Source organism: Pseudoliparis swirei, chromosome 20 (genome assembly GCF_029220125.1).
Source record: "Pseudoliparis swirei isolate HS2019 ecotype Mariana Trench chromosome 20, NWPU_hadal_v1, whole genome shotgun sequence".
Lineage (NCBI taxonomy): Eukaryota > Metazoa > Chordata > Actinopteri > Perciformes > Liparidae > Pseudoliparis > Pseudoliparis swirei.
Window position 1 is genome coordinate 12,762,582 of NC_079407.1, and position 24,771 is coordinate 12,787,352.

The following is a 24,771-nucleotide window of genomic DNA, read 5'->3' on the forward strand; positions in this document are numbered from 1 at the left end:
AACCCGGTGTGTGTGTGTTTTTTTCTCCCAGGAGGGGTTTTGTATCCGACCAGCCAAAAACAGGGACTGTCATTGTTGCTTTTTTTTTTAAACAGGGATCTCATTCAGATCGTGATTCAGCAATGTTCCTCAAGGTTGTCGCATGTCACATACACAGATACTCACATTTAAAAGACTTAATATGGAATGCTAGTACAAGCATCCTCATGTAATACATTATAATTTTAGAACTTACAAAATAGTTGCTGTTAGCTTTTATTCTTTAAATGTGGTTAAAGACAACGTCATCCTCCAGAATCCATCACATGTTATGCTTTACTGGCATCCAAAGTCTCTTCAAGTAGGCTGACAGCTTTATATATATATTTTTTCAAAAACAATACTGACGATTTTCCCATGTGACAAGAATTACAGTAAAAATGTGAAATCATTCCTATTTGCAAGTGTAGCTTGAAGGTAAACACAATGCCACCTTAAGTTGACTCCACCTTCAGTCGTCTAAGCTGTATAAAGAAGGTAGAATCTGTTTCTCCCTCTCACTCAAAAAGTCTTATAGGACATCGAGCCAACGAGATCCGATATCGTCTTCATCTCGGGAGGGTTGAGCCTGCGGACACAGAGGGGCCTTCTATCCCACAGAGCCCTGGAAAGAGAGTCTTGTTCAGCTCCTTCTTCATCCCCAGCTCTGACTATGTACTCCGCAGGCTTGGAGATCCTCGGCATGATCCTAGCCGTGGCCGGCTGGCTGGGGGTGATGGTGGCCTGCGGCCTGCCCATGTGGCGGGTGGCCGCCTTCATCGGTCAGAACATCGTCATCTCCCAGGTGATCTGGGAAGGCCTGTGGATGAACTGCTCTGTGCAGAGCACGGGTCAGATGCACTGCAGGGTGCACGACTCCATGCTGGGGCTGCCGGTGGACCTGCAGGCAGCCCGCGCTCTGGTCATCGTCTCCATGGTGCTGTGCATCGCGGGCATCGGACTGTCGGTGGCCGGCGCCAAGTGCACCAACTGCAGCCGAGATGTGAGCAGCAAGCCGCGGCTGGTGGTGACCGCCGGAGTGACCTTCATGGTGGCTGGACTGCTGCTGCTGGTGGCCGTGTCCTGGACGGCGCACGCCATCGTCCTGGGCTTCTACGACCCGCTGCTGCAGGAGACGGGGAAAAGGGAGTTTGGGAATGCTCTGTACTTTGGCTGGGCTTCCTCCTGCCTCCTCATACTCGGGGGAGCCCTGCTCTGTTGCTCCTGCCCACCCAGGCCGGCCAGCGCACCGAGCGGCGGTGGCTCCGCGCCCCCCCGGGCGGACTACTCGGCTGTCAAGATCATGTCAGTGAATGGATACCCCAGAAGAGACTATGTTTGAACATGTGACATGTGGGCGCGGGTGGAGATACGATGACCGGTGGTGCAGCAAACGTGTGCACAGCAGGTGGATGTTTGGTGGCTTAGATGTTAATGCAGCATCGTGGACATTAAGTACGACATGAGGTTATAAATGCCTGATGCATTCTTCATGATGTGTTTCTGTAGTGGTGGTCTTCTTAGATTGCCTTCAATACATCATTTAATGTAGGTTTTTACAAGCTTTCTTTCCCCAAGAAACATTCAGACGGTGTCTTATCTGAAATAAATACACAACCTCTGTGCAATTTACTTCTGATGAAAGCAAGTTTTATATAAACTTTTTTTAAAGAATGTGATCATTTATAAGTCTTTTTCATGGTGAAGATAAACTTTGTAATTCTGCACTTTCATGCCTAAGAGTCATACCTTGACTGTTAAATCAACATTAGTTACATGCCTGCATGAGTTATTTAGGGCAGACGTCAGCTGTAGATCAGAATGTGGCCTATATGAAGTTCCATGGCAAAATTAGGTATTTTATTTAAAATGCAAATGGGGGAAACGAAACAATGGGTGGTTTGTTTCAGAGGAGCGCCGTATGCTTCCATTGTAGCCCGTCCTCTATTTGCGAGAGCGAAACCGAAGTCTCCTTCTGCTGGGGTGTGTAACCTGCACTGTAACTGAGCCACAAAGACCCTATTGATCAGACGCCTTCCATCTGTTGACTTTCGTCCCCAGGTAGGATGGCACTGTCATAAAAGTGCATCGAAAGTCTCAAAGAGTCGATGAAGATTGTTAAGATTAAAATTATAAATGACAAAACAAAAGAAGATACTGTAATAAAGAATAAATAAAATCCCTCTGAATTTGTTGTGGAAAGTTGCTAACACCTGAACAGTGCTGCATTCAGGGTCACCTACATGCGTTGTGTGCTGAGCTGCTCCTCATGGCTTAACATCACACTGAACCACACTTTGACATTTTCAATCTGTATGCCAATCTGTGAACACAGCAGTGGAACCAACAGGACACAGCCTCCTTTCGAGACTTTCCAAAATCTCATTCAGGTACTTTCAAACATTTTAGAACTTACTACAATATATAGAAATAGAAGACCTACAAGCTTGCATTGCAAATTATCAGCAACGCAAAAACAATGACAGTACAAGACACAAAGATAAACATCAAAATCATTTCTTGCTTTTTCAACTTGCTTTGGCTTGAGCAATGAGGTTAATGATCGAAAAGGAGAGGCTTCTAAACATCCTCCAACCCCCCCCCCCTTATGAGTGACCACAGACCCTGCTGGCAGGAATGTGTAACTGTGCCCATCTGTGCAGTCATGTGCAACAACCCAGTGAAGACAAGGGATAATATCTCCCACCAGCTCCAACTTCACAGGAGTTACAACGAAAAAGCCACCACGAACGCTGACAAAGTAACGTGTGCATGAGTAAGACGACATCACCTCATGAGACAGTTCTTAAATAATGTACGTGGGTTTTTGCGCAATCAGACGATAACTCGGCAACGGTGCTGCTCAGATTGAGTGTGATGAGGGGTCCAGGTCAAAACTCCCGGAGGTCTGAGTGCGCTTAGAGGAGTGTAGTTTTCCGTGGCTCGTGCAGAAGTAAAATGGAGGTTGAATCCCATGATGCACTGCGATCTTCAGAGCAAGGTCACTGATAAGACTCCCCTCCTCCCCCCCTCCCGTGTGCCCGTTTTGCACATGCACAGAGACGATTTGTCTGGCCAACTCTCTAGAATCATCTCTAGAAACATGTCTACGTCCTGAAGGAAATGCATACGCTGTCCATAATCTATAATCCTGTGTGCCTTGCACATGCAGATGCTGTATGTGCAGAGGGGGTCGTCTTGTTTGCAGTGCAGTTCCTGCACTCGGTCTCAGGCATTAACATCCCGTGGTGACCCAAGGCAGCTGGGGAGAGTTGTATTTTTAGCATTACGTTGCAGCACTAACTTCCAACTCTATTAAGCATTCTTTTATATCTTGTGGTTTTGGAATGAAATTATTTTAGGATCTGTTTCGGGTGGAGAGGAATTCTATCATCTCGAACCCTACAAAATCTGTTGGAGGTATTTTTTTTCCTCTCACACACTCGCAGTAAAAAAATCTAAGAAACAAAAATGTATCATCGCTTATGAGCCGCTAAATGATGATGGTGAGAGTAAATGGAAACACGCAGACTTTCCACAGAACTTGTGATGATGGTTTTTATCATTTTTCCATTAGAGGGTGTACAGAGGCTCCAACCGGACAGTTACAAAAACACTCTTCAGATAATCAGAATACTCCCACAAATGGTTTCCAAAGAACAAACCTGATCCATTTTTTCCCACGTCTGCAGTGCCTCTCTATAATTCACAACCCCCTTCTTACAACAACAGTTGTTAAAAACACAAGCCATACAATTATGTAATATTTCTTGTCAGAATCCAATTCAGAATTCTTAACTGACTCCTTTGTCAGAGGAATACAACGAGGAAACCAACGGGAGTTGATATTCTCCCTTCCACTTTCAATCATTCCTCCTCTGGTCTTTACCATGTCTGTTATTCTTTAACCACTCCACCTGAGATACAGACCCTCTGTTTACTCTCTCCTCACCCAAATATGGGGGAGAGCTACCGGGGCGAGGAAGGTGGATGATTAAGCTGAGGCCGTTCACATACCACGACTGGGCGATTTGAACTCGTCTGTGGCCAATGACCAAGTGACTCCACCTTCTGCGCAAAAACAAATCTGCTGCTTATATGAGCAATAAGCACTCCGGGGAATACTCATTCCACCTGCTCCTAAAGACTTGGATAGAAAAGACCTCTGTGCACTTTGTCTCACGCAGAGCCCAGACATGCCTTCAGTGGGACTGGAGATACTTGGAGTGACTCTGGCGATCCTGGGATGGATCTTGGCCATTGTATCCTGCGCCTTGCCCATGTGGAGAGTGTCGGCCTTTATCGGGGTGAACATCGTGACGGCGCAGACCACCTGGGAAGGCATCTGGATGAACTGCGTGGTCCAGAGCACGGGTCAGATGCAGTGTAAAATCCACGACTCCATGTTGGCACTAAGCTCAGATCTCCAGGCCGCCCGCGCCCTCACTATCATCTCCATCTTGGTGGGCATCGTGGGAGTCCTGGTGGCCACGATGGGGGCGAAATGCACCAACTGTGTGGACGAGGAGTCGGCCAAGGCTCGGGTGATGATCGCTGCCGGGGTGGCCTTCATCCTGGCTGCCGTGACCCAGATGATTCCTGTGTCATGGTCTGCGAATACCATCATCATGGAGTTCTACAGTCCGATCATACCCGAGGCACAGAAGAGGGAGATCGGTGCGGCTCTGTATCTGGGCTGGGCTGCAGCCGCATTTCTGCTCATTGGAGGGGGCATTCTGTGCTCCAGTTGTCCCCCGCAACCTGAGAAAAGGTATGGGCCTCCATCAAAGATGATGTACTCCCAACAAATTCGGTCGCTCGCCCCAAGTGGTTACGATAGGAGAGACTATGTCTGAGCTCGCACCTGCTCTCTTCCCACCCTTTAGCCATCGAGGAAATGACTCCAGAGAGACCTGGAGAGGACAGTCATCTTTCTTATAGCAAGCTGAGTCCAACTATAATGTACAACTATAATGTTTAGAACAGAGCCCACGTTAAACTTGTTTTCCTGTGTTCAATATATCGTGTGTAACTTTGAGGCTGCTGGATGCACTGATGCTAATGACTATATGTTAGTGATGTGGTGTGCCCTGTGTTTTATACATGACAATAATTGTTAAATTTGTAAATCAGTGCATTTGAATTGTTTTGGCTAAAGCGTTACTTTTCTTCATTAAAAATGATGTGTTTTTTAACTGGCTGTCATCATTATTGTGTATTTGAAAGTTTGAGGAAAGTCATATAAAATATAAATAACCTTTCAGCAGCAAAAATATCAGCACAAATATATTTCTATGCTCTGAATTATACTGCAACCTCCAATGTGTGCTGAGCACACTGTTGGGAACCACTACTACACAGTAGACAATGTGGCCATTGCATATACTTCGATGGGCCTTTAGGTCACTGTAGGTCGTACATTCCGCGATTCCCTTCATAACATAACGGACATCCATAAGCAATACGTAGAATTACGTAAAATGATTGATATTCAACTGGTGGAAAGTGAACGTGCCCCCTGCATACACAGCCAGAGTCTCTCTCACAGCACCCACCTGGCTGCCTCCCATGTCTGTTGGCTTTATGATAACAAGAACCGCTACTTTGTCAGCTTTCCCCACACTCAACTATCTGAGCTGCCTTCCCAAACAATGGGCCTGTTTCATGTCAGAGGGGGAGGGACTGTCAACAGTGGATGGGGGATTTTTAGGGAGACAGTCCCAGCCCCGAAGAATTTCAAGGGCATTCTGCAGAGTCATTAAGGCCCATCAAACATAACACCGTTGTCAGGTGAAAGCCTCGTAATTCCACCTTAATGGTGAGCCGTAAACTGAAGGAACCGTAAAGTTGAAGGGGTTCAGGTTACAGACAGCTTATTTTTTTTCAATTGTTCCCAGTGAGGAGAGCGCATGTGGGCCCGCCAAGAGAAGAAGTGCTGCACCCAGTGTGGTTTTTTAGAGCGCTCCCGATTAACCAAACAGAGAGTAACCAACGTTAACGCCAGAACAGAGGCGACCCTCCTGTTTCTGTGTTACGTGGGTCTCGGCATAGCCCCGCCCCCTCCCCCTATGGAGACTAGGTTGCAAGTCCTATAACTTTAATGGGAGAACTGAACGTGCCCACGGGGCACTGATACCTCCTCAACCCTGTGTGTGTGTGTACAAGTGTCGACGAACCTCTAACCTCTACATCACGTCCCCTTAAACAGCAGCGTTTTGAGGCTGCTGTTTTGAAGCCTGTGCGTGATGCAGCTCTCTGGAGGTTTCCAATCATCCCTTTCAGTCACTCTACTGTATTGGTCTTTGGATTTGTATCTGCTATTGAATAAGAAGCATTTTCAATTTGGTATGCATATTTGTAATTCCAGCGTGTTACAATTTTGTAGAATAAAAATATCCAACACTGAAATTGAAAACAAAATACCTATTCAACTAACTAATAATCAGCTATTGCGGTCCAGTCCTGTTGGTCATAAGGTTTTGTGTGCTTTCAAAATGAAACTTCCAGCTGAAGGGCTGGTGTTGTGGAGGTGTTCACTACACTGATGATAACAAGGTTAGGAGGGCTTTACTGGATCAGGCATTCTTCATTTATTAGCCTTTTTCTTTTTAGAGCAACATCATCAAACCTGCAGAGATAATCTGTACTAATTATGAGAAAGTGATCTGATTAAAATTGTTTTAGTGATTATTGAATGCGTACATTTTTGAAAAAGCATAAATGTTCTACACAGATTTTGGTCAGCATGATAGAGAAATCGTTTGTTTTCCAACAAAGAAATCTGTCTTTTTTTCCTTGCATCTGTCCATGAAATGAAAAATAATCCCGTTATGTTGAATACATGAAGCCGTAATCCAGCTTGGACCTGTTCCTTTGGTTATAATAACACATGCAACAGTAGCATGCCCTTTCAGCTGTGAAAGGCCTCTTTGTGGCCAGGCCCATTGTGAAGCTGGCCATGTAAGCCGAGAGCAGAATGTGTCCAGGTACTTCCTCCCCCTTTGGTGATGTCAGCTCCTTCGAGGACTCCTCCCCTCCACCTGATATGCCTTATAAAGGATACTCGTGAAGCTGAGGCAACAGAACTTCACACACTCACCGATGTCAGGCCTGAAATCATCTTAATTACTATAGTTGGGTCTCTGGTTGACTTTCGAGATCTTCTTTGCAAATTTGCTTTCTTTTGTGGTCTCCTCTCAGGTGTGACACAGCAGAAGAGGAAGACGTTTCAGTATGTCTGTTGGGCTGGAGTTGATAGGCATCTCCCTATGCATTTTGGGATGGATTATTGCCATCTTGGGGTGCGCCCTCCCCATGTGGAGGGTGACGGCCTTCATCGGCAGCAACATCGTGACCGCTCAGATCATCTGGGAGGGTCTGTGGATGACCTGCGTGGTCCAGAGCACGGGCCAGATGCAGTGCAAGGTCTATGACTCCATGCTCGCCCTCTCCCAGGACCTCCAAGCCGCTCGCGCCCTCACCGTCATCTCCATCCTGTTAGCCATCTTGGCTATGCTCGTCGCCATCGCCGGGGCCAAGTGCACCAACTGCATCGAAGACGAGGCGTCTAAGTCCAAGGTGATGATCATCTCCGGGGTCTTCTTCATCGTTGCCGGGGTCATGCAGCTCATTCCTGTCTCCTGGTCGGCCAACACTATAATCAGGGACTTCTACAACCCTTTGCTCACCGACGCTCAGCGGAGGGAGCTGGGGGCCGCTCTGTACATCGGCTGGACGGCAGCTGCCCTCCTGATTCTTGGCGGCGCACTGCTCTGCTGCTCCTGCCCGCCGCGTGAGACCAGGTATAACCCGTCACGAATGGCTTACTCTGCTCCGCGGTCCGCAGGAGGCCCAGGGTTAGAAAGGAAAGACTACGTATGAAGGACGATCCAAGAGGAAAATAGCTTGAGTCTCAAACCGGCGCTCCAAACCAAACTGAGGGTGCACTGAGGAAAAGAGCTCATGGGAACAAGGAGACTCCGTGATGAAGGATGTGTTTCATTCTGCCTTTAATGTTCGGTCGCTCTGACTTTGTTTTTTTGCTTCCCAGAGATGGAAACTACACAAAATGGACTTTGGAGAGGAAATCTCCTTTAATCATGTTTCAACAAAAAAAAGGCTAATAAAACGATGTTCTTTGCGCGCGCTAAATGTTAATGTCACAATAATTAATAAATCATCGACTTTTATACACCGAATATTTTTTTTTCTATGAAACGCCATGATTACATGTGTCACCTTCATAAAAAGGCCCTTTGTGTAGAAAATGGAGGAATTTAATGTGTTAAATGGTTCGACCGAGTCATCACCAAGATTGGGTGTTGTGTTTAAATACTGCAGTAAGCGTATCACTATTCACCTGTAACTGTCAAGTCAAATGATGACTGTATTCAATGCATCTTTTATTGTGGGGATGGTGTGGAAAGAGGGGGGTGGGGATGGGTGGGGTGTTGGCAGAAAATGTTGAGGGCCTAACAGTGTGGACAGAGGCAGCATGAAAGTGCCTGGGTTCATCCAGAACAGTAATGATATTTGTGTGTTTTACACAACTGCAGTGTTGTTGTTGTTTTTTAATAAACATGACCGCTTTTTTAAGATACTGCATTTATTGTTTCATTTCCAACACAAATCACCTTTAATTAGCATATTCTGAAGACCACGCTTCTTTCAAGATGTTCTCACGGCACATTCAATCCGCATGAGTCAGTAAACCGGCGACTAAAATAATGGCGGAGTGCGTTACGTCCAGGTGCCTTCTTCAGAGGACTGACATTCAATCCCCGGAGCTACGTTCCCCGCAACTGGCAACTTAGCCACACACGTGCTAAACAATTAGCCACAGGATCAGTTAATGGACAGAGGTGAGAAGTATGAGCACAGAGAAGTGGAATCATTCCACCGGCATGATATTCTTGTTTTCTGACCGTCACAGGCTTAAATTATTTTGGGATTATTGGCGAGCTTGCATAGTTCTTTTCAACACACTTCTAAATACTTATGTGATTCTGAATGTGTGGGAGCTGCTCTGTTTCACCACAGACTGGCCACTGAACAAGATCCACATGTTGAATTAAAAGTGCCTCGTGAAAGCAGAGGCATCCAACTTACCTTCAATCTTCCGCGGCCACCATTGTGATCTTTATCTACTGATGACATCAAAGCAGAGCACAGATATCCAGACTCGAGCACAATTAATCGGCCAGAGTTTCCGTGACAGACACGAGTCGAGCCTTTCAGCAGTCTCGTTTCAAAAACACAGCCACGACCGGACAAAAGAGGCTGCGTGAAAGATTAATGACCAACTTATAGTAAATATAAGAGCGTTCCCTTGGTGCTCTATCACATTACTCTCCAGCTGTTGTTTCTCACCATATCAATGTCGCCTCTAATAAAAGATCAAGAAACGGCTTGTTATCTGGTCATGATTACTGTAACTACAGATCATGAACTTCAAATGATTATTCGAGGAGATTATATTTGAGTTTGTTTTTTTACATTTTTATAGATGCTACTTTCCAGATAAATCTGTCGGGTCATGGTGCATGAATGGTCAGGCAGAAATCAATCAGTCGGTAAAATACAGTCTGTAGCAGAGGTGGAATATGGACTTTTTAGTCGATTACATTCCTCAATGCAAAACAGTTTCTGTATACTTACAAGACTCGAAGAAAGATATTTCTAAAAACAATTTGGGTAAAATAGGTTTTTGGTGAATCAGATTTTTCCATAATGTAGGTCCTGACAATTGCATGAAATGCTAAATACATCCTGTTGTATGAAGATTTGAGTAAAATAGTTGAATTATTTTATTCATTTGATATATAATATTACACTTCTATATCGATATTAAACAACCACCAACATTTAAAAATGTTGTATAATATAGTTTTGGATTATTTTTTACAAATGGCTTGTAAATTATAAAACAAATCTTAGTTTAACTCTGCTTATATCATGTCTAAATAACAAATGATCCTCTGCAGTAAACAGGCATGTGTGAGATTCCACATAATACTAACCAAAACTGAAGAAAAAAACACAACATATAGAGCAAATAAACTCATCTCGTTCGACAGAGCCTCATGGCAGTTTACTGGTGAACAGTTTCCTGCGTGCTGTTCCAGTGACTTATCTAAGACCCTCAGGCTTGTTTGGTCATTGTTAAGCTAATCATTGATTACAGGTGGACTTCAAAGCAACTTAAAAACAAAGAATCAAATGAAACGTGAGCTGTGAGTAAGATTTTCATATTTTGACAAGAAACAACCACCAACAATATAAACGCACACAGGCTTAGTAACCTAAAGGTTCCTAAAGGCTATGAAACTGAATCTCATCAAATACCTAAACCTGGTTGACTGTCAAAAAAGAGGAGAAAAAGGCATTCTGTGAGTCTCTGTTGTCATGCGCTGCTGGCTCTGGTCAAACTCTGGTCACATGACCGATACTGGGGAATATGGGAGAGGTTGCCTGGCACCTGAAGTCGGAAAGAGAAAGCCCTTCCCTCCCTGAAAACAACACAGGTTCACTCTGTCCACTCAGTGGGAACAGAAATCCACTCCTGAGGTTTCTTACCTGCAACAGCAAAGTTATCTAAGTCCATATCTGAACCAAAACAGAGCTTCAAAGGAATTGATTCAACAAGAAAACTTCTCTGTGAATCAAAGTTACAGAACTATAATAGGTTTTCTGTCGGAAACTTTGTCAGCGGGAGTCATGTCCGATTAAAGTCTTCTAAAGAACATGTTGAGGCGCAGTACTCTGTATGATGCTGCATACGTTTGAACTGCGTAGTCGGACATTTTAACTTCACGTTACCTCCGGTTCTGACAAGTGAAGTGTCCGTGTTTTCCTCTTACAACATGAACCCTTTCAAAGTCATTTTCTCTGTTCGGGAAAATTAATTGTCACATTGTTGTCAAATATGTCATATGTCCTGTTCAGAACTCTGTTGTTCAAGCTTTACCCTTTTAATGTCACTTCAGGTTGCAAAAAACCAAGATGGCGACGGACAAAATATCAAACTCTCGGCTTCAACACCATAGTCCACAAACCAAACGGTGATGTTAGGGTTTCTACGTCCACTTCTTATTTAAAGTCCATGACTGGAGCGTCTCCTGAAGTCAGATTTTTGACTATACTAACTTCACCAACCCTGACTTCAAAATCCAAGATGGCTGCTTTTCGCATTAGCAGTAAAAAAAAGCTTTAGTAATATACTGTTGATCACACGACCGTCTTCTTTGTGTCTCATTAAAATCAGTCTGAAACAGACCTGTCCAACTGTGGACATGTTACTACAATGTTTACATAGAATGCAGAACTAAACCCTATCAGGAAGTTTTAGTGTTTTTTAAAACCATGACATTTACTGCTTATCCATACACACACCCAAGTTACTCACACTTTCCAAATCAGGATCCCCCTCCCTTGACTTTCAATGTCCTCCACACACATTCCTGAATTACTCACATCTGCCTACTTCCTCTTAAAACATGTCCAATTCTTTCTTTAGCTTTTAATTCACTCAATTAATACATCTTACCATTTGACTATCATTTGTTGTTCTGCATTACTGCTGGCTGGTGCCTTGCATGTTTGTATTAGGTCAAGTTTATTCTATTTCATTTCTGGAAGTTATTCTCTCTGTCACTGTCAACTAGATATACAAATCTACTCGAAGCAGAAAATTCCATAATTGGACAATTTAAACTAATTTGACTCATTGGGAACTCAATTCTTTCCTGCTACCCCTGAACGCAACAAATATAATACGTGTGTGTCTTGTTAATTGAAATTAAAAGATGAATTCAATAATTGTTTATAATTGCATCGTAGCCTAGAGATTCCCATCCCTAGTGACGAGAGATACCTCTGATGGATGCCAACACCCACTGGACATTGTTTTGACTTTGTGTCGAGTATACAATTTGACGATCGGTTGGAATCTCCTTTTTAGATCTCTGAATAAACTTTCCCAACGAGGCTCAGCGGTGCCCCGATAATTGAAGCACAATCTCCGGTCCCCTTTAAAAAAAAAGAGAATCAGCATCCAGGTTTTTCCCTCATCAGGCACTTTCCCGACACTGAAGAGGCATGTCAGCCAAGACATACCAACAATGTCCAGAGCCTTCAGCATCTCAGGGCAAATCTCTGGTCCTTGCAGCCAAGTAGTTTGAGGATTAGCTCAGCGACTTCTGCCAGGGATATGGATTGTTCTTCAAACTCTGCCTCCTCATGGACTTTGTATTGGTCCTGTTGAGAAGTTCCTCAAAGTGCTCATTCCACTGCTCAACAATATCCCAACTCTGGGTGTGCATTTGTCTTTTGCTGCTGAACACAGCCTAAGACACGTTATCGGTTTGGAAGAGTTTGCCAGAACTTCCTTGAGGCCAACCCAAAGTCTTTCTCGATAGTCGCTTTAATCACCAGGTTTTTGCTTTGGCAACTGCTGCAGTTGCAGCTCTTTTGGCCAACTGGTTCCTGCCTGCTGACCCCAAGGCCAGGCAAGCTTGAAGGGTCTCCTTCATCAGCTTCACCATCTCCTTTACCAATGTTGTTTACCGATGGATTCTTAGGTTGCCAGTACGACAGGTACTGATGAACTTTTGACCACAACTCCTTATTTGGATTCCATGTCCCCAGCCTCTATACTACTATAAGTGGATGTGAGCTTGACTGTGTGTAGTTAGTACCGCTCCAGTTCCAGCTCCTACAACTCAATTCAATTCGATTCAGTTTACTTTGTAGCCCCAATATCACAAATTCGCCTCAAAGGGCTTTACAATCTGTATACATAGACAACCCTCTACCAGGACCTCACATTGGATCAGGAAAAACTCCCAAAACTTTCATAGGGAAAAAAGGGAAGAAATCTTCAGGGGAGCAACAGAGGAGGATCCCTCTCCCCAGATGGACAGAAGCAAGAGATGTCATGTGTACCGAAGGAATCATTACAGAGTTACAACACATTCAATGAGTATAACAGAGTGTATGAATAGTTCTTAGTAGGCTTGGACCACGATCCAGACCTCCATGATCCATCAGGCAGATGGAGGTAGAGAGGAGGAGTGGGCGGGGCTCATCAGCAGGGCCATGGCATCAGACCCAGCCAGGTCCAATGGACCCTCTGAGATGTGATTACACAAGGACTCCGGAAGGAAGCAAAGTTATTAATGTGCAATGGAGAGATGAAAAGTCATCCATAAGGAGAGAGAAAAGAGGAGATAGGTGCTCAGTGTATCCTAAACGCCCCCCAGCAACCTATAAGCCTATAGCAGCATATCAAGGGGCTGGACCAGGTGAACCTGATTCAGCCCTAACTATAAGCTCTGTCAAAGAGGAAAGTCTTCAGTCTTACATGAGGTGACTGTCTGCCTCCCGGACTGAAGGTGGAAGCTGTTTCCATAAAAGAGGAGCTTGATAACTGAAGGCTCTGGCTCCCATCCTACTTTTTTTTAGACTATGAACCACAAGTAGTCCCGCATTTAGTGATCGCAGCTCTCTAGTGGGGCAATATGGTACTACAAGCTCCTTCATGTATGATGGAGCATCACCAATCAAGGCTTTGTAGGTTAGGAGAAGAATTTTAGCGGAGCCAGTGCAGAGCAGCTAATACAGGGGTAATGTGATCTCTTTTCTTAGTTTTAGTGAGTACATAAGCCACAGCATCCTGGATTAACTGGAGGGACTAGTACTCTGCACAAGTTCTGGTTCAATCTCGGCCAGAGAGGAGACATTATGCGTCGCTGGAGCCGGTCTGCTATGCCAGTGGTTGGGACGCCTAGGTCCTTCAACAGCCGACTCACAATGCACCGACCCCAATGCCTATTCCTCAATATCTTAAATCAGCGGATTAGCGTTATTTAAAAATCTGGTGATATTCAAGAACAAATTTAAAGACATGACTCTGGAGAAGTATAGACATAACATCATTGATGAAACATAAGAAGTAACGGTTAATGGGGACACGTTATTGAAATTCGAAACTTGAAAAGTTTGTTTGTTTTTGTATATATGTATGTGTATGTATGTGTGTGTATATGTGTATGTATGTGTGTATATATATATATGTATATTTATGTGTATGTATGTATATATATATACATATATATGCTTCTTTGAAATAAGTTTTTTGAGAAATCATAGGTTAGGGCACTTATAAGCTAAATAGCTCTTCTTTTGTTGAAATTTGATTGTTGTATATTTTACTGATCGAAATAAACTAAACTAAATTTCTGTTGAGTTTTTCAAATGTTTTTTGGGGGCGCTTTGAGCCCCACAAGCTCAGTGCCACTTATATTCAAGACTAGGAACACATATGCTGATATGCAAGTATTTAAGCAACTGACAACATATTGATGCTAATTTAGATTTTAATTTCCTGATAGATTGCAGACCCTTGTCAGCTGTTAATAAATGATTAAGTGCCATGCATGCTGGGGTTCCGTGGTTGAAGTGCCGAACAGGCCGCCCAGCTGTAATGATAACAGGTTAATTCCATTATTTACCAGCTGTGGTGTATGCGCAAAAAACAGGAACCAAGTTCCCAATTCATCTGTCTGGGAGAGTTAGCAGCCACCGTGTTGCATGCAGTGTCTTGGACACATCGTCATTTCCCCAATAACTTCGCTGCAGCATCAATTAGTTGAGCTGCAAGGTTGCCAGGTGTGTGTCTGCCCCATGGAGGCTCCTCTGTCTTCTATTTCTACGGCGTGTAGCAAGGCCAGCGCTGTGTTAGCGAGGTGTTTGTGATGATGAGTTCAGTCCAAACATTATAGAATGTTAACAAAATGTATCTGTGAATAAATGCTGCAACTCCTCAGGACCCAAGTCTTGCTTCCCACCTGCTCATTAAAGCAAAGGGGGATAGCCCTGAACTATAGCAACTACTTCAGGATAAGGTGGGCTGACCTTTAAGGTGAACCCGATATTTCACTTTCAGCTTTTTTAAAGTTACTTATTAACGTCAAACACTAAAACTGATAAACACCAAAGTTAGGTATTTTTCATTTTGGGGTGAACTGTTTCTTTAGGATAAGATAAGAATATGTATAATGTGAGTTCAAGAAAAGGTAGTTCAGCAGTGAGCAGCTGAACAGGTGTCAGCCACCATTACATTTCTGAGGTGATCATAAATAACACTGTGGTCAGTCTTTACCAACATTAAATGAGGAACTTAAGGGAGGATGGAGCACCACAATGTGAGCCAAAGGATCTCTTGGGTCAGGCTGTTCTGTCAAAATCACTTTGTGCATGCATACATTTCGGGGGAACATCTACCCATCAGCTCATTGTGGAGCCAAGTATCCTCTAATGTACCTGCTGATAAAGTTCCCTGTCAGATGAAAAGAGCAGATCCCTCCCTTACATTCCATCTCAGTGCCTCCCAGGTGAGCAGATAAGAAACACTCACTTCCTCCCTTCACTTTCCAGTTACGCAGGAGAACCAAATAAGTTTCAACTTTGAGGTGACAGCTGCAGCGCATTTGGAAAAATGTAGCTTGGAGTGTGTAACATTCTCCACTCACTGAACAGCTTCTGGCCAAGAATATGCAAGGCACTGGTACTGTCAACAATTGTTAAAAAAAAAAGAAGAGAAGTCTGATTAAAGAAACTAATATTTCATACAAACATCATACTTTTCCAACTTAACTAAAGTATTCGAGCAGAGGAGCAGAATCTAAATATTCTGCTGCCCCCAAGTGGTCATGCTAAAGACCTACAAGAGGATTCTTCAATAACAGCAGTACATTGTCCTAGATTGGTGCGGTTGTATATGCTGCACAGTGAATCTTTTGCAATTAAAGCTGGAGGTGACTAAACGGCATAAAAATAAAGAAAAAGAAATGCATATTTTCACATCGGAGTGCTCACCACACTTTAATAGTGCGGGTTTGTATACTTGTCAAATTTGAATTTGGATATTCAAAGCAACTATAGGCTGTGTTGTTCTGTTCCAGTAAATCAGACAGCAACATTCACTGACATTGCTCTAAAGTTCTCCCAAGAGAAAAAATTAATGAAGTCCACTCCAGATGCGACAAACGTTCTTCTGCCCCTACCCAGATGTGCTGATTGCTGAATGAACATTTGGTTTAGGTGTGGCTGATAGTTGCTCATTAGCATAGGAAACGCCCACCTTTAGACAGCCGGTGTAGCGTCATGATAGACAGTTGTCACTAAAATAACATGGGAAACATTGGTTGCTCATTTAAATCCTCTTCATCAAACTGTATATATATATACACATATACATACTTGTGAATACTAACAATGTTTTTTAAAATGTATATATTTCATTACATATACAATATATATATATATATATAAAAAATCATTATCAGTCTTCACAAGTACTGCAGTAAAACGCACATGGTGTTCTTTAGGTGACAGCACCGTCTCCACGTCGACAACAGGAGCTTAAACCTCTGTGAGTTGGTTGTGTAATCTTTGGTTCTTTTTAAAAGCTAAAATGTACATTCACTTAAAAAATCAAAGCACAATGGTAGTAGTTTGTTGTTTTATTCATTTAATATGTGCATCATCAAACAAAAATAAGCTCAAAATCAAACAAAAATTGGTTGGTGGAAGAGGGGGAGGGTAGAGTGTGGAGCGCTTAAATAAAAAGAAAAGAAACCCTACATTCAACACCGTCACATATTACACAACCACGTTTGTGCAACTCTCACAGCAGATTCAACAACACGCCGCCGCGCTACATTCAATGTGTTGTTTCAACGACATCGGCCCTGTCGTTGAAACAACAAAAGCCCTGAGGCTTTTATCGCAGCGGGCGATGATGTCGTAGATGATGGCCACGGTGGCCCCGGCATCCGACACCGCTGCGCTGGTCTGTACGTAAGCCTGAGAAGGATAAGGGGACGACCGAGAGTGAATTGGTAGAATGCACCGACAGCCGACAAGAAACGTGAGCGGCGAATGAGCGGAGCTCTATTTTGAAGGTGAATCTGGACTCACCCTCTCCAGCAGCTGCAGGCGCTCCTCGTTCAGCAGGTTGCTTTGCCCCAGCTGGCTCACCGTGCTCTCCAGGCCCAGGAGCTTTTCCAGGTGGCGGCGGTGGCGCTGCTGCAGCACCTTCACCTTCTTCTGCAGCTCGGCCACGATCACCTCCAGCTGCTCCTTGCTCAGACTGCTCTTGTGGTAGCTGCGTGCATAAAAGAACGGAGAGAGAGAGAGAGAGAGAGAGGGGGGGGTTGTAAACGCGGTGAAAGAGGCGGGCGACTTCCCTCCACACCGGAAAAAGAAAGAAAACACAGACGTGACCGTGAACTTGAGAGTCGGTGCTCACCAGTGCTCATCCAGCGGCTCCGCTCCGTCGTCGTCGGCCTCCTCCTCCTCTTCTTCTTCTTCTGACGCACCATCCTCCTCGTCTTCTTCTTCCTCTTCTGACGCACCATCCTCCTCCGACGATGATCCGTCCTCCTCCGACGATCCGTCCTCCTCCCCCTCTTCCTCGTCCATGTCCAACCTCTCCGCGGTGAGGACCAGGGACGTCGGGGAGCGCGCCGTGTGCTTGGACACGATGGGCAGAGTGGACGTGATGGGCTTGGAGCTCAGAGCGGACGACAGCACTGTGTCCGGGCAGATGCTGAGCAGGGCGGCGGCCTCCCCAGGGAAAACGTTCGGTATGCTCTCGAAGTAGGCGATGACTTGAGTTTCGCCGCCCTCAGGGGTGTCCGAGGGCTCCTTCGGGGCGCCAGTCGCGTCTTCGCTCACCAGCACGTGGCCCTGCGTTAAGATGGCAGTGGGGATTACGTTCAGGAGCTCATCCAGACCCTCGCTGGCGGGGCATTCGGACATCACGATCACCTCCTCGGCGTTACTTAGATCGTTGACCATCTGGAGTAAAGTGAAAGGGAAGTGGTCAGACCCCCCGAGGCCGCTTGCCTCCAACCGGCTGGTTTCTGCCTGCTGTGACGGGTCCACGATGATCTCGTAAGACGCTTTCCTTTTCTAGAAAGCAGAAGGAGTGTGTGCTGAGCAAAAAGCACCATGACAGTTCAGCTTTAGTGTTGCAATCATAAAACATATCGACTCATCAGGAATCTGGTCAATATTGGACAAAAATAAGACTTTGAATACCCTAGATCAGGGCTATTCAACTTCAGTAGCAAGTGGGCCGAATAAGAAAATCACGGGGGGTGTGAGGGCCGCACAGAATATTGATCAAATAATGGCTAAAAATGAAAAACAGTAATGTATATTTCCACAGGTAAACAGTCACACACGAAAATGCGTCGGTATTGTGTGGCAAAAGTGTTGCGAACAAGCATCAATATAAACATGTTTCAAAGTGTAAATATCCGCTCAAGGTAACCAGTTGTTTCAGATCCCTTCGACCAAACTGTTCCCATGAAAACATAAGAAATGTGACTTAATGGATCAATATATAAATTACTTGAGCTGAAACTAATATCTGGTGGCGCAGCGCACAGACTGCGTGTCTTTGAGTGCAGACTCCATTTGCGTGAAAGGGATCGAAACCAGGTCGGGCGATCTTTATATTTTTATTTTTTCTAAAATGTATTTCTTCATCTGTGGCTGTGATGCGCTGCTCACTCATACAATCGTAATCGCCGAAATGGATATGAACGGTGGCTTGAAGATCTCCAGCAATATGTTTGTGAATCTGGTGAGCGACACAGAGCCCCGCTGCAGATGTTAAGAGAACACAATGCACGCACGGTAGGGAAACTAGTAGGTTTGAAAACCAGTAGGGGTGTAACACCGGCAACCAACACGGTGCGTAACATAAAGATGTAACCCAGGGGTGCTCACACTTTTTCAGCATGCGAGCTACTTATTATGTGACCAAGTCAAGGCGATCGCAAACCGGTCCCGGAGCTCTGCGGCGCACGAGACGGCGGGCAGAGGACTGTTAACGCGACATGTAGAGACAGAAATGAAATGCTGCTGCTGTAATGTGGCGCTATAGAGAAAGTGACAGGGGGGCGGGCCAATTTTTTTTAATGTCATGCGATCTACCAATACTACGCCGCGATCGAATGGCAGGTCGCCACGATCGACGTATTGAGCACCCCTGCTGTAACCATACAGGTTTGGTTGAGGCAACAGTGAAACTCGATGGCTCTGGGTTAGATGTCTCAATGTATAAAAGAGGCGTGTCCGTCAGTTTTATTTTTTCTTACCAAGCTATACTGATTTGCAGGCAGTCTTGCGGGCCCTAGTTAAACTCAAACGGGCCGCATCCGACCCGCGGGCCGCTAGTTGAATAGGCCTGCCCTAGATAATCAATTCAGTCAATACATGTGCAGATCACCTTGTTTAGGTGCCTAGTAATGATTAAAATATACAATATTACATTACATAACACAACAATCTTCTCACAATTAGGGTTGGATGGACAATTATTGAATGTGGTAATTTATTGTTTTTCAATGGAATCACATCGTGAACACATCATAAATCAAAAATTGTGGTACAGATTACCAGCTTCCTGAAAAGAAGATCAGATTCAGCACAATAACGACGTGCCAAAGTGATGGTCAAAGAAGCTTCTTGGTGTTTTACCTCGGCGTCCTGGAAGACTGTGGGCACAGCGTCGCTCTCAAGGTACCGGATCCCCCAGCGCACCTTGAAGCACGAAGGCGCAAAATGCTCGTGGCAAATATACTGATGCCGAGAGGGAGCCCAGTTGGCGCGCCGCATGTTCCTCAGCCACTGCTGCAGCCGGACCGGGTCCTGGAGGGGGAACCTGGAGCACAACGAAGACTGCGGATGTGAGGCACTGGACAACACCAGATCATTGATGTAAAATGCAAGAAAAACATACAGGGAAAATGCATCATTGAAAAGTGACTTCTCCACATTCTCAGAACTACGCCCACACCCTCTCGCTGGATATTGGACGCTGTGGACTCAGCCCATTTAGTCTTGAGCCCCTGTATGATGTATAATGCAATCCCCCACTGGTGGTATCCCAGGCTGTACTTAGTGGCGGTACTGTATCTAATTACATGCACATGTCAAAGCTACAATGGCAGCAGTGACTGCAAAGCTTGCTGCTTTATGTTGTTGACGACCGGTTTCTATTCTTCTGGTCACTGTTCTCGGGTTGTAATTATTTAGGATTATATTTCCAGTAGAATTGTTGTACCAACATATTGTCAGTGGCAGAATGGAAGTAAAGACATTTGCTCGAGTACTTTGAGTACAATGTTGACACGTATTGTACGAGCAGTTCCATTTTATATAACTTTATACTTGAGATAAAAATGTAAGATAAATACTGGCTCCACATTGGGGAAGAAGATTAATACATGTGTATTCTACATTTGGGAGTCAGCTGTAGCTCAGTGGGGGAGAGTGGTCGTCCAGTAACCACAAGGTAGATGGTTCGATCCCCGCTCTCGCCATAGTTGAACCCCGAGTTGCTCCCCGGGCGCTTTACTGCCGCCCACTGCTCCTTAATAATTAAGGACAGGTCAATGCAGAGAGGAATTTCCCTACAGGGATAAATAAAGGACATTTTTATTATTATTACATGACTTTTCACTTATGATACTTTTAGCACATTTTCTGATAATAATTTGAATCCTGGACTTTTACTTGTAATTAAGTATTTTCAGACTTGGGTATCCCTACTTGGACTAAAGTTGAGGATCTGAGTACTTCTTCTGCCATTGCATGGAGTCCGTGAATCATGAGCTTAAGGGGAAATTGGCCGTCGGTGTCCACCAGTCTAAACAGGATTCAATCAGCACTCAAAAGGTCAAACAAAAGGCGCCATTAACTAATATTAAAACAATGCTGAAAATTGTAGATACTTCAGAATCACAGTGATTAATTTCAGTCATCAAATATGCAGTAGGAACTGACGCGGCGAAAAGCCTGACTTAGGAACACGTCCCTTGAAGTCAGAGACGACTCAAATTAGTTTAAGCTGCTTACTTGTAGAAGCTCTTCCTGTCGCCGCAGTTTCCGGAATCATTCTTGCAGTTTGGGACAGAACAATATTTCGGCATCTCAGGTCGGTGGTGTTATTGTTATTGAAGGCTGACCGTCTTTGTGTCCAAGTGGGATCACAACAAGGTGAAACGCGTGCTGTGTGTTGTCAACTCGTGGCGCATAGTTGCCGACTGGCCATCAGCTGTTGCGAGTCGTGACGTCAGAGTAAAGCGACATTCGCTCTAGAAAATATAGAGTCAGTACAACTAAATTATATTGCTCCTTGGAACAAATTCCCTCTCTTCATATTACGAGTAAAAAGCGTTAGCTGCTGCGGCTGAGTTGCTCTTAACCGGTGAATCTAGATTCTAGTTAGACCTGTTAGCATGGCTAGGCTAACGTTACATTTAGCATCGAGTAGCCAATCAGAGGGAGAATGGGGGCGGGTCTTTTCCGCAGTATTTCTGGGTAGGTGATTACGCACATGCGCAGAGCGGATCGAGCGGCTGGCACGGTTCGGCACAGGCCTACGGCTTTCGTTTTTTATAAAGCTACAATAACATGCCGTGTTGGTGCTCTGCATCTTTTACTGAAGTACATCTAGTAAACTAGTGTATACAAACTTTTTATAAGTAAAAGTCCTTCATTCAGAATTGTACTCAAGTAAAACGTATGAAAGCATGATTAGCTTTAAGCTGTTACTTTAAGGTTTCCTGAAATTTCCCCACTGTGGGACTAATAATAATAATAATACATCAAATTTCTATAGCGCTTTACATAATATTCAAAGACGCTTTACAACACATAATTTAAAAATTCCTAAAAGCTAAGCATTAAAAATTACAATAAAAACAAACGATAAAAGCAAATAAGAACGTTCAGAGCACACAATCACACATTAAAAGCAGTTTTGAACAGGTGGATTTTGATTAGTGATTTAAACGATGAAAGTTCGGTGCAGTCACGGATGATTTTGGGGAGAGTTCCAGAGGGAGGGGGCAGAAATGTAGAAGGCTCTGTCACCCCATGTCCGGTGCTTGGTCCTGTGAGGAATGGAGAGGAGGTTGGCATCAGAGGAGCGGAGCCGCCGGGATGGAGGGTCCGTGTACGTTTTGTTAGTTTGTTTTTTCGTTTCATTCCAAATACGGAATACGGAAATCACGTGGTTTTTTCGTTTTCCGTTTGAAAACCAAAAACGGAAAAACGGAATACCACCTCCGTATTTCGTTTCTGCTGTCTGAAACCAAAAACAACAGAACGGAAATGCTTAAAATGAAGTCAAAATAAAAGCCAGTGATACATATTCGTATTGACCTTAGAAGAATATTAATTAATCAATATAAAGAATAAAGAATTAAACGGGGATATTTTAACGATGCAAACACATAGCAGGGTAACGTTAGAAGAATATTAATTTGTCAATATAAAGAATAAAGAATTAAACCTGGATATGTTAGCGACAGTGGTGACGACGGGAAGTTTAATATTCATGTACACAGCAAGAATCACCTTCTCACTTCATCGTTGCATTGTTTGATGCAACACAGTTAATCAACATGTAATTAAATAACTATTTCACACTTTCATTAATTATTCAGAATGGTTAACTGAAGATATTGAAATGTGTGAAAGTAAGTTAGTCTGGGGGGGCGGGGAAAATATTTGTTTATCAAGAATCTGAAAATGTCTCTATTTTGCAATGACAGAATCACAGAATCGAGAGAATCTGGCCAGAAATTAACAACCGAGTTAACTACCCGTTGAAAGCTGCATTGGTCCAACTGGTGGATCAGGAGGAGCTGGACATGGAGGACCAGATGACTCGGTTCTGTGTGTCATCTTTGACATGCCAGTTGGCCCAGATCGGTGTTAACCGAACTGTGCAAGCATGGAATGCACACAGGATTCCTGGTATGTCTTCGGGTTGGTCTTTCAAGCCTTTTTTAATGTGAATAATTATTTTCAAAATGTTTTACTCTTGAATGTTTCTTAAACATGTTTAATCAAATACTAGAAGGAGCATGTTGCAATACATGGCATGGTTGTGACAGCCACATTGAATTATTATTACAGGGAGGGGGATACCAAATTACTTGGCCAGAGATGGATGCCCAAAGAAGCTGTCGACAGACCTTTTGCCAAATGCATCTGTGGCTGCAGACTGGTACGACCAGGAAGTGGGGTCACTGACACGAGTGTCAGACTTTGGCACCAACCCATTTCCAAGTTTACAGGACCAGGAAGCTGCAGTGAGGGAATTTGCTCTGCAGTGCCCTGATACAAGTGTCCTGCTGGACAATGCAGTGAATAATCTGCCACAACCGTTCAAAGATGGACTCAAAGGCCTCATCGACATCTCAAGGAGAAATTGCCAACGCTGATGTTTTTTTGTGTGTCTAAGTTGTTATTGTCTGTGCTTTTTAATTGGTTCAACTGACGGAATGTTTTTTTCTTTTCTTCAAATGTTGGGGGTCTAAAGGGAGAAATATGTTCTTTTTGAATAAACACTTCTGTTGTCTTCAAAGTCTGGCACGAATTTCATTTTTAATCTGTAATGGGAAAGGCTGGACCTGAAACACCAACTATTGATAGTGACACGGTGTGTTGACCCCCTGCCAGTGTGAGTAAGGCACTGGAAGATAGCTTGTTCAGTGACCTCTGACCTAGGTAACTAACGTACACCCCAAAATATACACACACAAGACGGTTGCAGCCGGTTTAGGGCGGTGAAGCCATGATAACTTCATACATTAGCCACCATTGTATCACTTGTTTCAGGCTCATAAGTCGGTCTCCCCGACAGCCGGACATCACAGATTTGGACCCAGTGTGAAGATTTCCCACTGGAGGAGGACACCTATGTGGTTGGGAACCTCGCTTGTTTATGAAGGGCAGCTTAAGGACCCTGACACCCTCAGTTTGGATGTCAATCTGACACCTATTGCTTTACTAAGAACACAGCTGATGTCTGAGCACTACAATCAAACAGCAGGAACAAACATCAATGATAAACAATCTGAGCCAACCTCGTAAATCACACAATACTAAACACCATTTTGACCTGAGCTTGTAGCAGGTATAAAGCTTCAGTGAAGCTCAGTCAGGACGGTTCATACATCTGACATTCACTTTTCATTTGGAACAGCTCTTGGAAGGCAAAACTTTGATGATGTAAATCATGCGAGCAGATTGACTGCAGATGGAAGAATCAGAGGAATTGAGATCCAGCAATACAATTCAAATACAAGAATGTAATCCTAATGCAATGCTACCACTAATTCTGAAGGCTCCCTCTTTTAGGGGAGTAGTTAACTTGTGCTTGACATAAATAATTAGAAAATACCAAAGATTGTCTTTCTTTACGAATCTAGAAGTGTGCAGATGTCATTGGATCAGATATAAGTACATGTGAGCTGCTGCTCTGAGCTAAACAAGGCCACGACCTGTTGCTCTGAGCTAAACCTGTTGCTATTAGCTAAACAAGGTCATGACTTGCTGCTCTGGAGAAATATTACATGTTAGGGGAAAAAAGAAGAGAAAAGGATATTATGGTTATCTAGTTTGGAGACCCCTAACTAGTTAACCATAATACTCTCCAAGTATTTGTTTGTAGCTTTCCGATCTTCGGCGTATAAGGACTCATAAAGCCCCCCCACCAGAATCAGCTTTAAGTGTGTACAAATCCAATGAATATGGCTTATCTAAATCTATGTGAGACATGTTAGAGATGTGAGGAGCTGTGCTCTCCATGTTTCACTCTGATACAATAACTCATGTAGTCAGCTCCTCAAAACATGTTCACACACAACACAGAGCTCCATC

The 24,771-nt window shown here is 44.1% G+C and overlaps 1 protein-coding gene, 1 long non-coding RNA gene and 1 pseudogene across 8 annotated transcripts; 2 read left to right on the forward strand and 1 right to left on the reverse strand.

The window, feature by feature from the left end:
• The first annotated feature begins 660 nt into the window (after nt 1-660).
• On the forward strand, nt 661-8,419 carry LOC130210769 (uncharacterized; annotated as a pseudogene).
• Nucleotides 8,420-16,529: 8,110 nt separating this feature from the next.
• On the reverse strand, nt 16,530-21,141 carry LOC130211152 (THAP domain-containing protein 5-like). 7 transcript variants are annotated; one of them, XM_056441808.1, is made up of 6 exons: nt 20,953-21,141; nt 19,573-19,756; nt 17,851-17,994; nt 17,330-17,769; nt 16,999-17,185; nt 16,530-16,884 (listed from the first exon to the last, which is right to left on the reverse strand). In XM_056441808.1, exons 1-6 carry the CDS (start codon nt 21,024-21,026, stop codon nt 16,717-16,719), a joined length of 1,197 nt encoding a protein of 398 aa, XP_056297783.1. In that variant the 5' UTR covers nt 21,027-21,141; the 3' UTR covers nt 16,530-16,716. The 7 variants fall into 7 exon arrangements, with proteins under 7 accessions (XP_056297783.1, XP_056297781.1, XP_056297780.1 ...); XM_056441806.1 differs by adding an exon at nt 20,335-20,743 and having other exon boundaries at nt 17,330-17,994; nt 20,953-21,042; XM_056441805.1 differs by adding an exon at nt 20,335-20,764 and having other exon boundaries at nt 17,330-17,994; nt 20,953-21,040.
• A 1,352-nt stretch (nt 21,142-22,493) lies between these two features.
• Nucleotides 22,494-23,473, forward strand: LOC130211153 (uncharacterized). The gene is made up of 2 exons (XR_008834941.1): nt 22,494-22,860; nt 23,023-23,473. It is a non-coding gene; the product is annotated as an uncharacterized LOC130211153 (long non-coding RNA).
• The last annotated feature ends 1,298 nt before the right edge of the window (nt 23,474-24,771 follow it).

Excerpts from the sequence above, each read along its gene's own strand:
- LOC130211152 (XM_056441802.1), bottom strand. The coding sequence starts at position 21,026 with ATGCCGAAATATTGTTCTGTCCCAAACTGCAAGAATGATTCCGGAAAC. Across the intron at positions 17,186-17,329 it reads GAGCCGCTGGATGAGCACTG|CTACCACAAGAGCAGTCTGA; the intron begins GTGAGCACCGAC and ends TTATGCACGCAG. Across the intron at positions 16,885-16,998 it reads GCCTGCAGCTGCTGGAGAGG|GCTTACGTACAGACCAGCGC; the intron begins GTGAGTCCAGAT and ends TATCCTTCTCAG.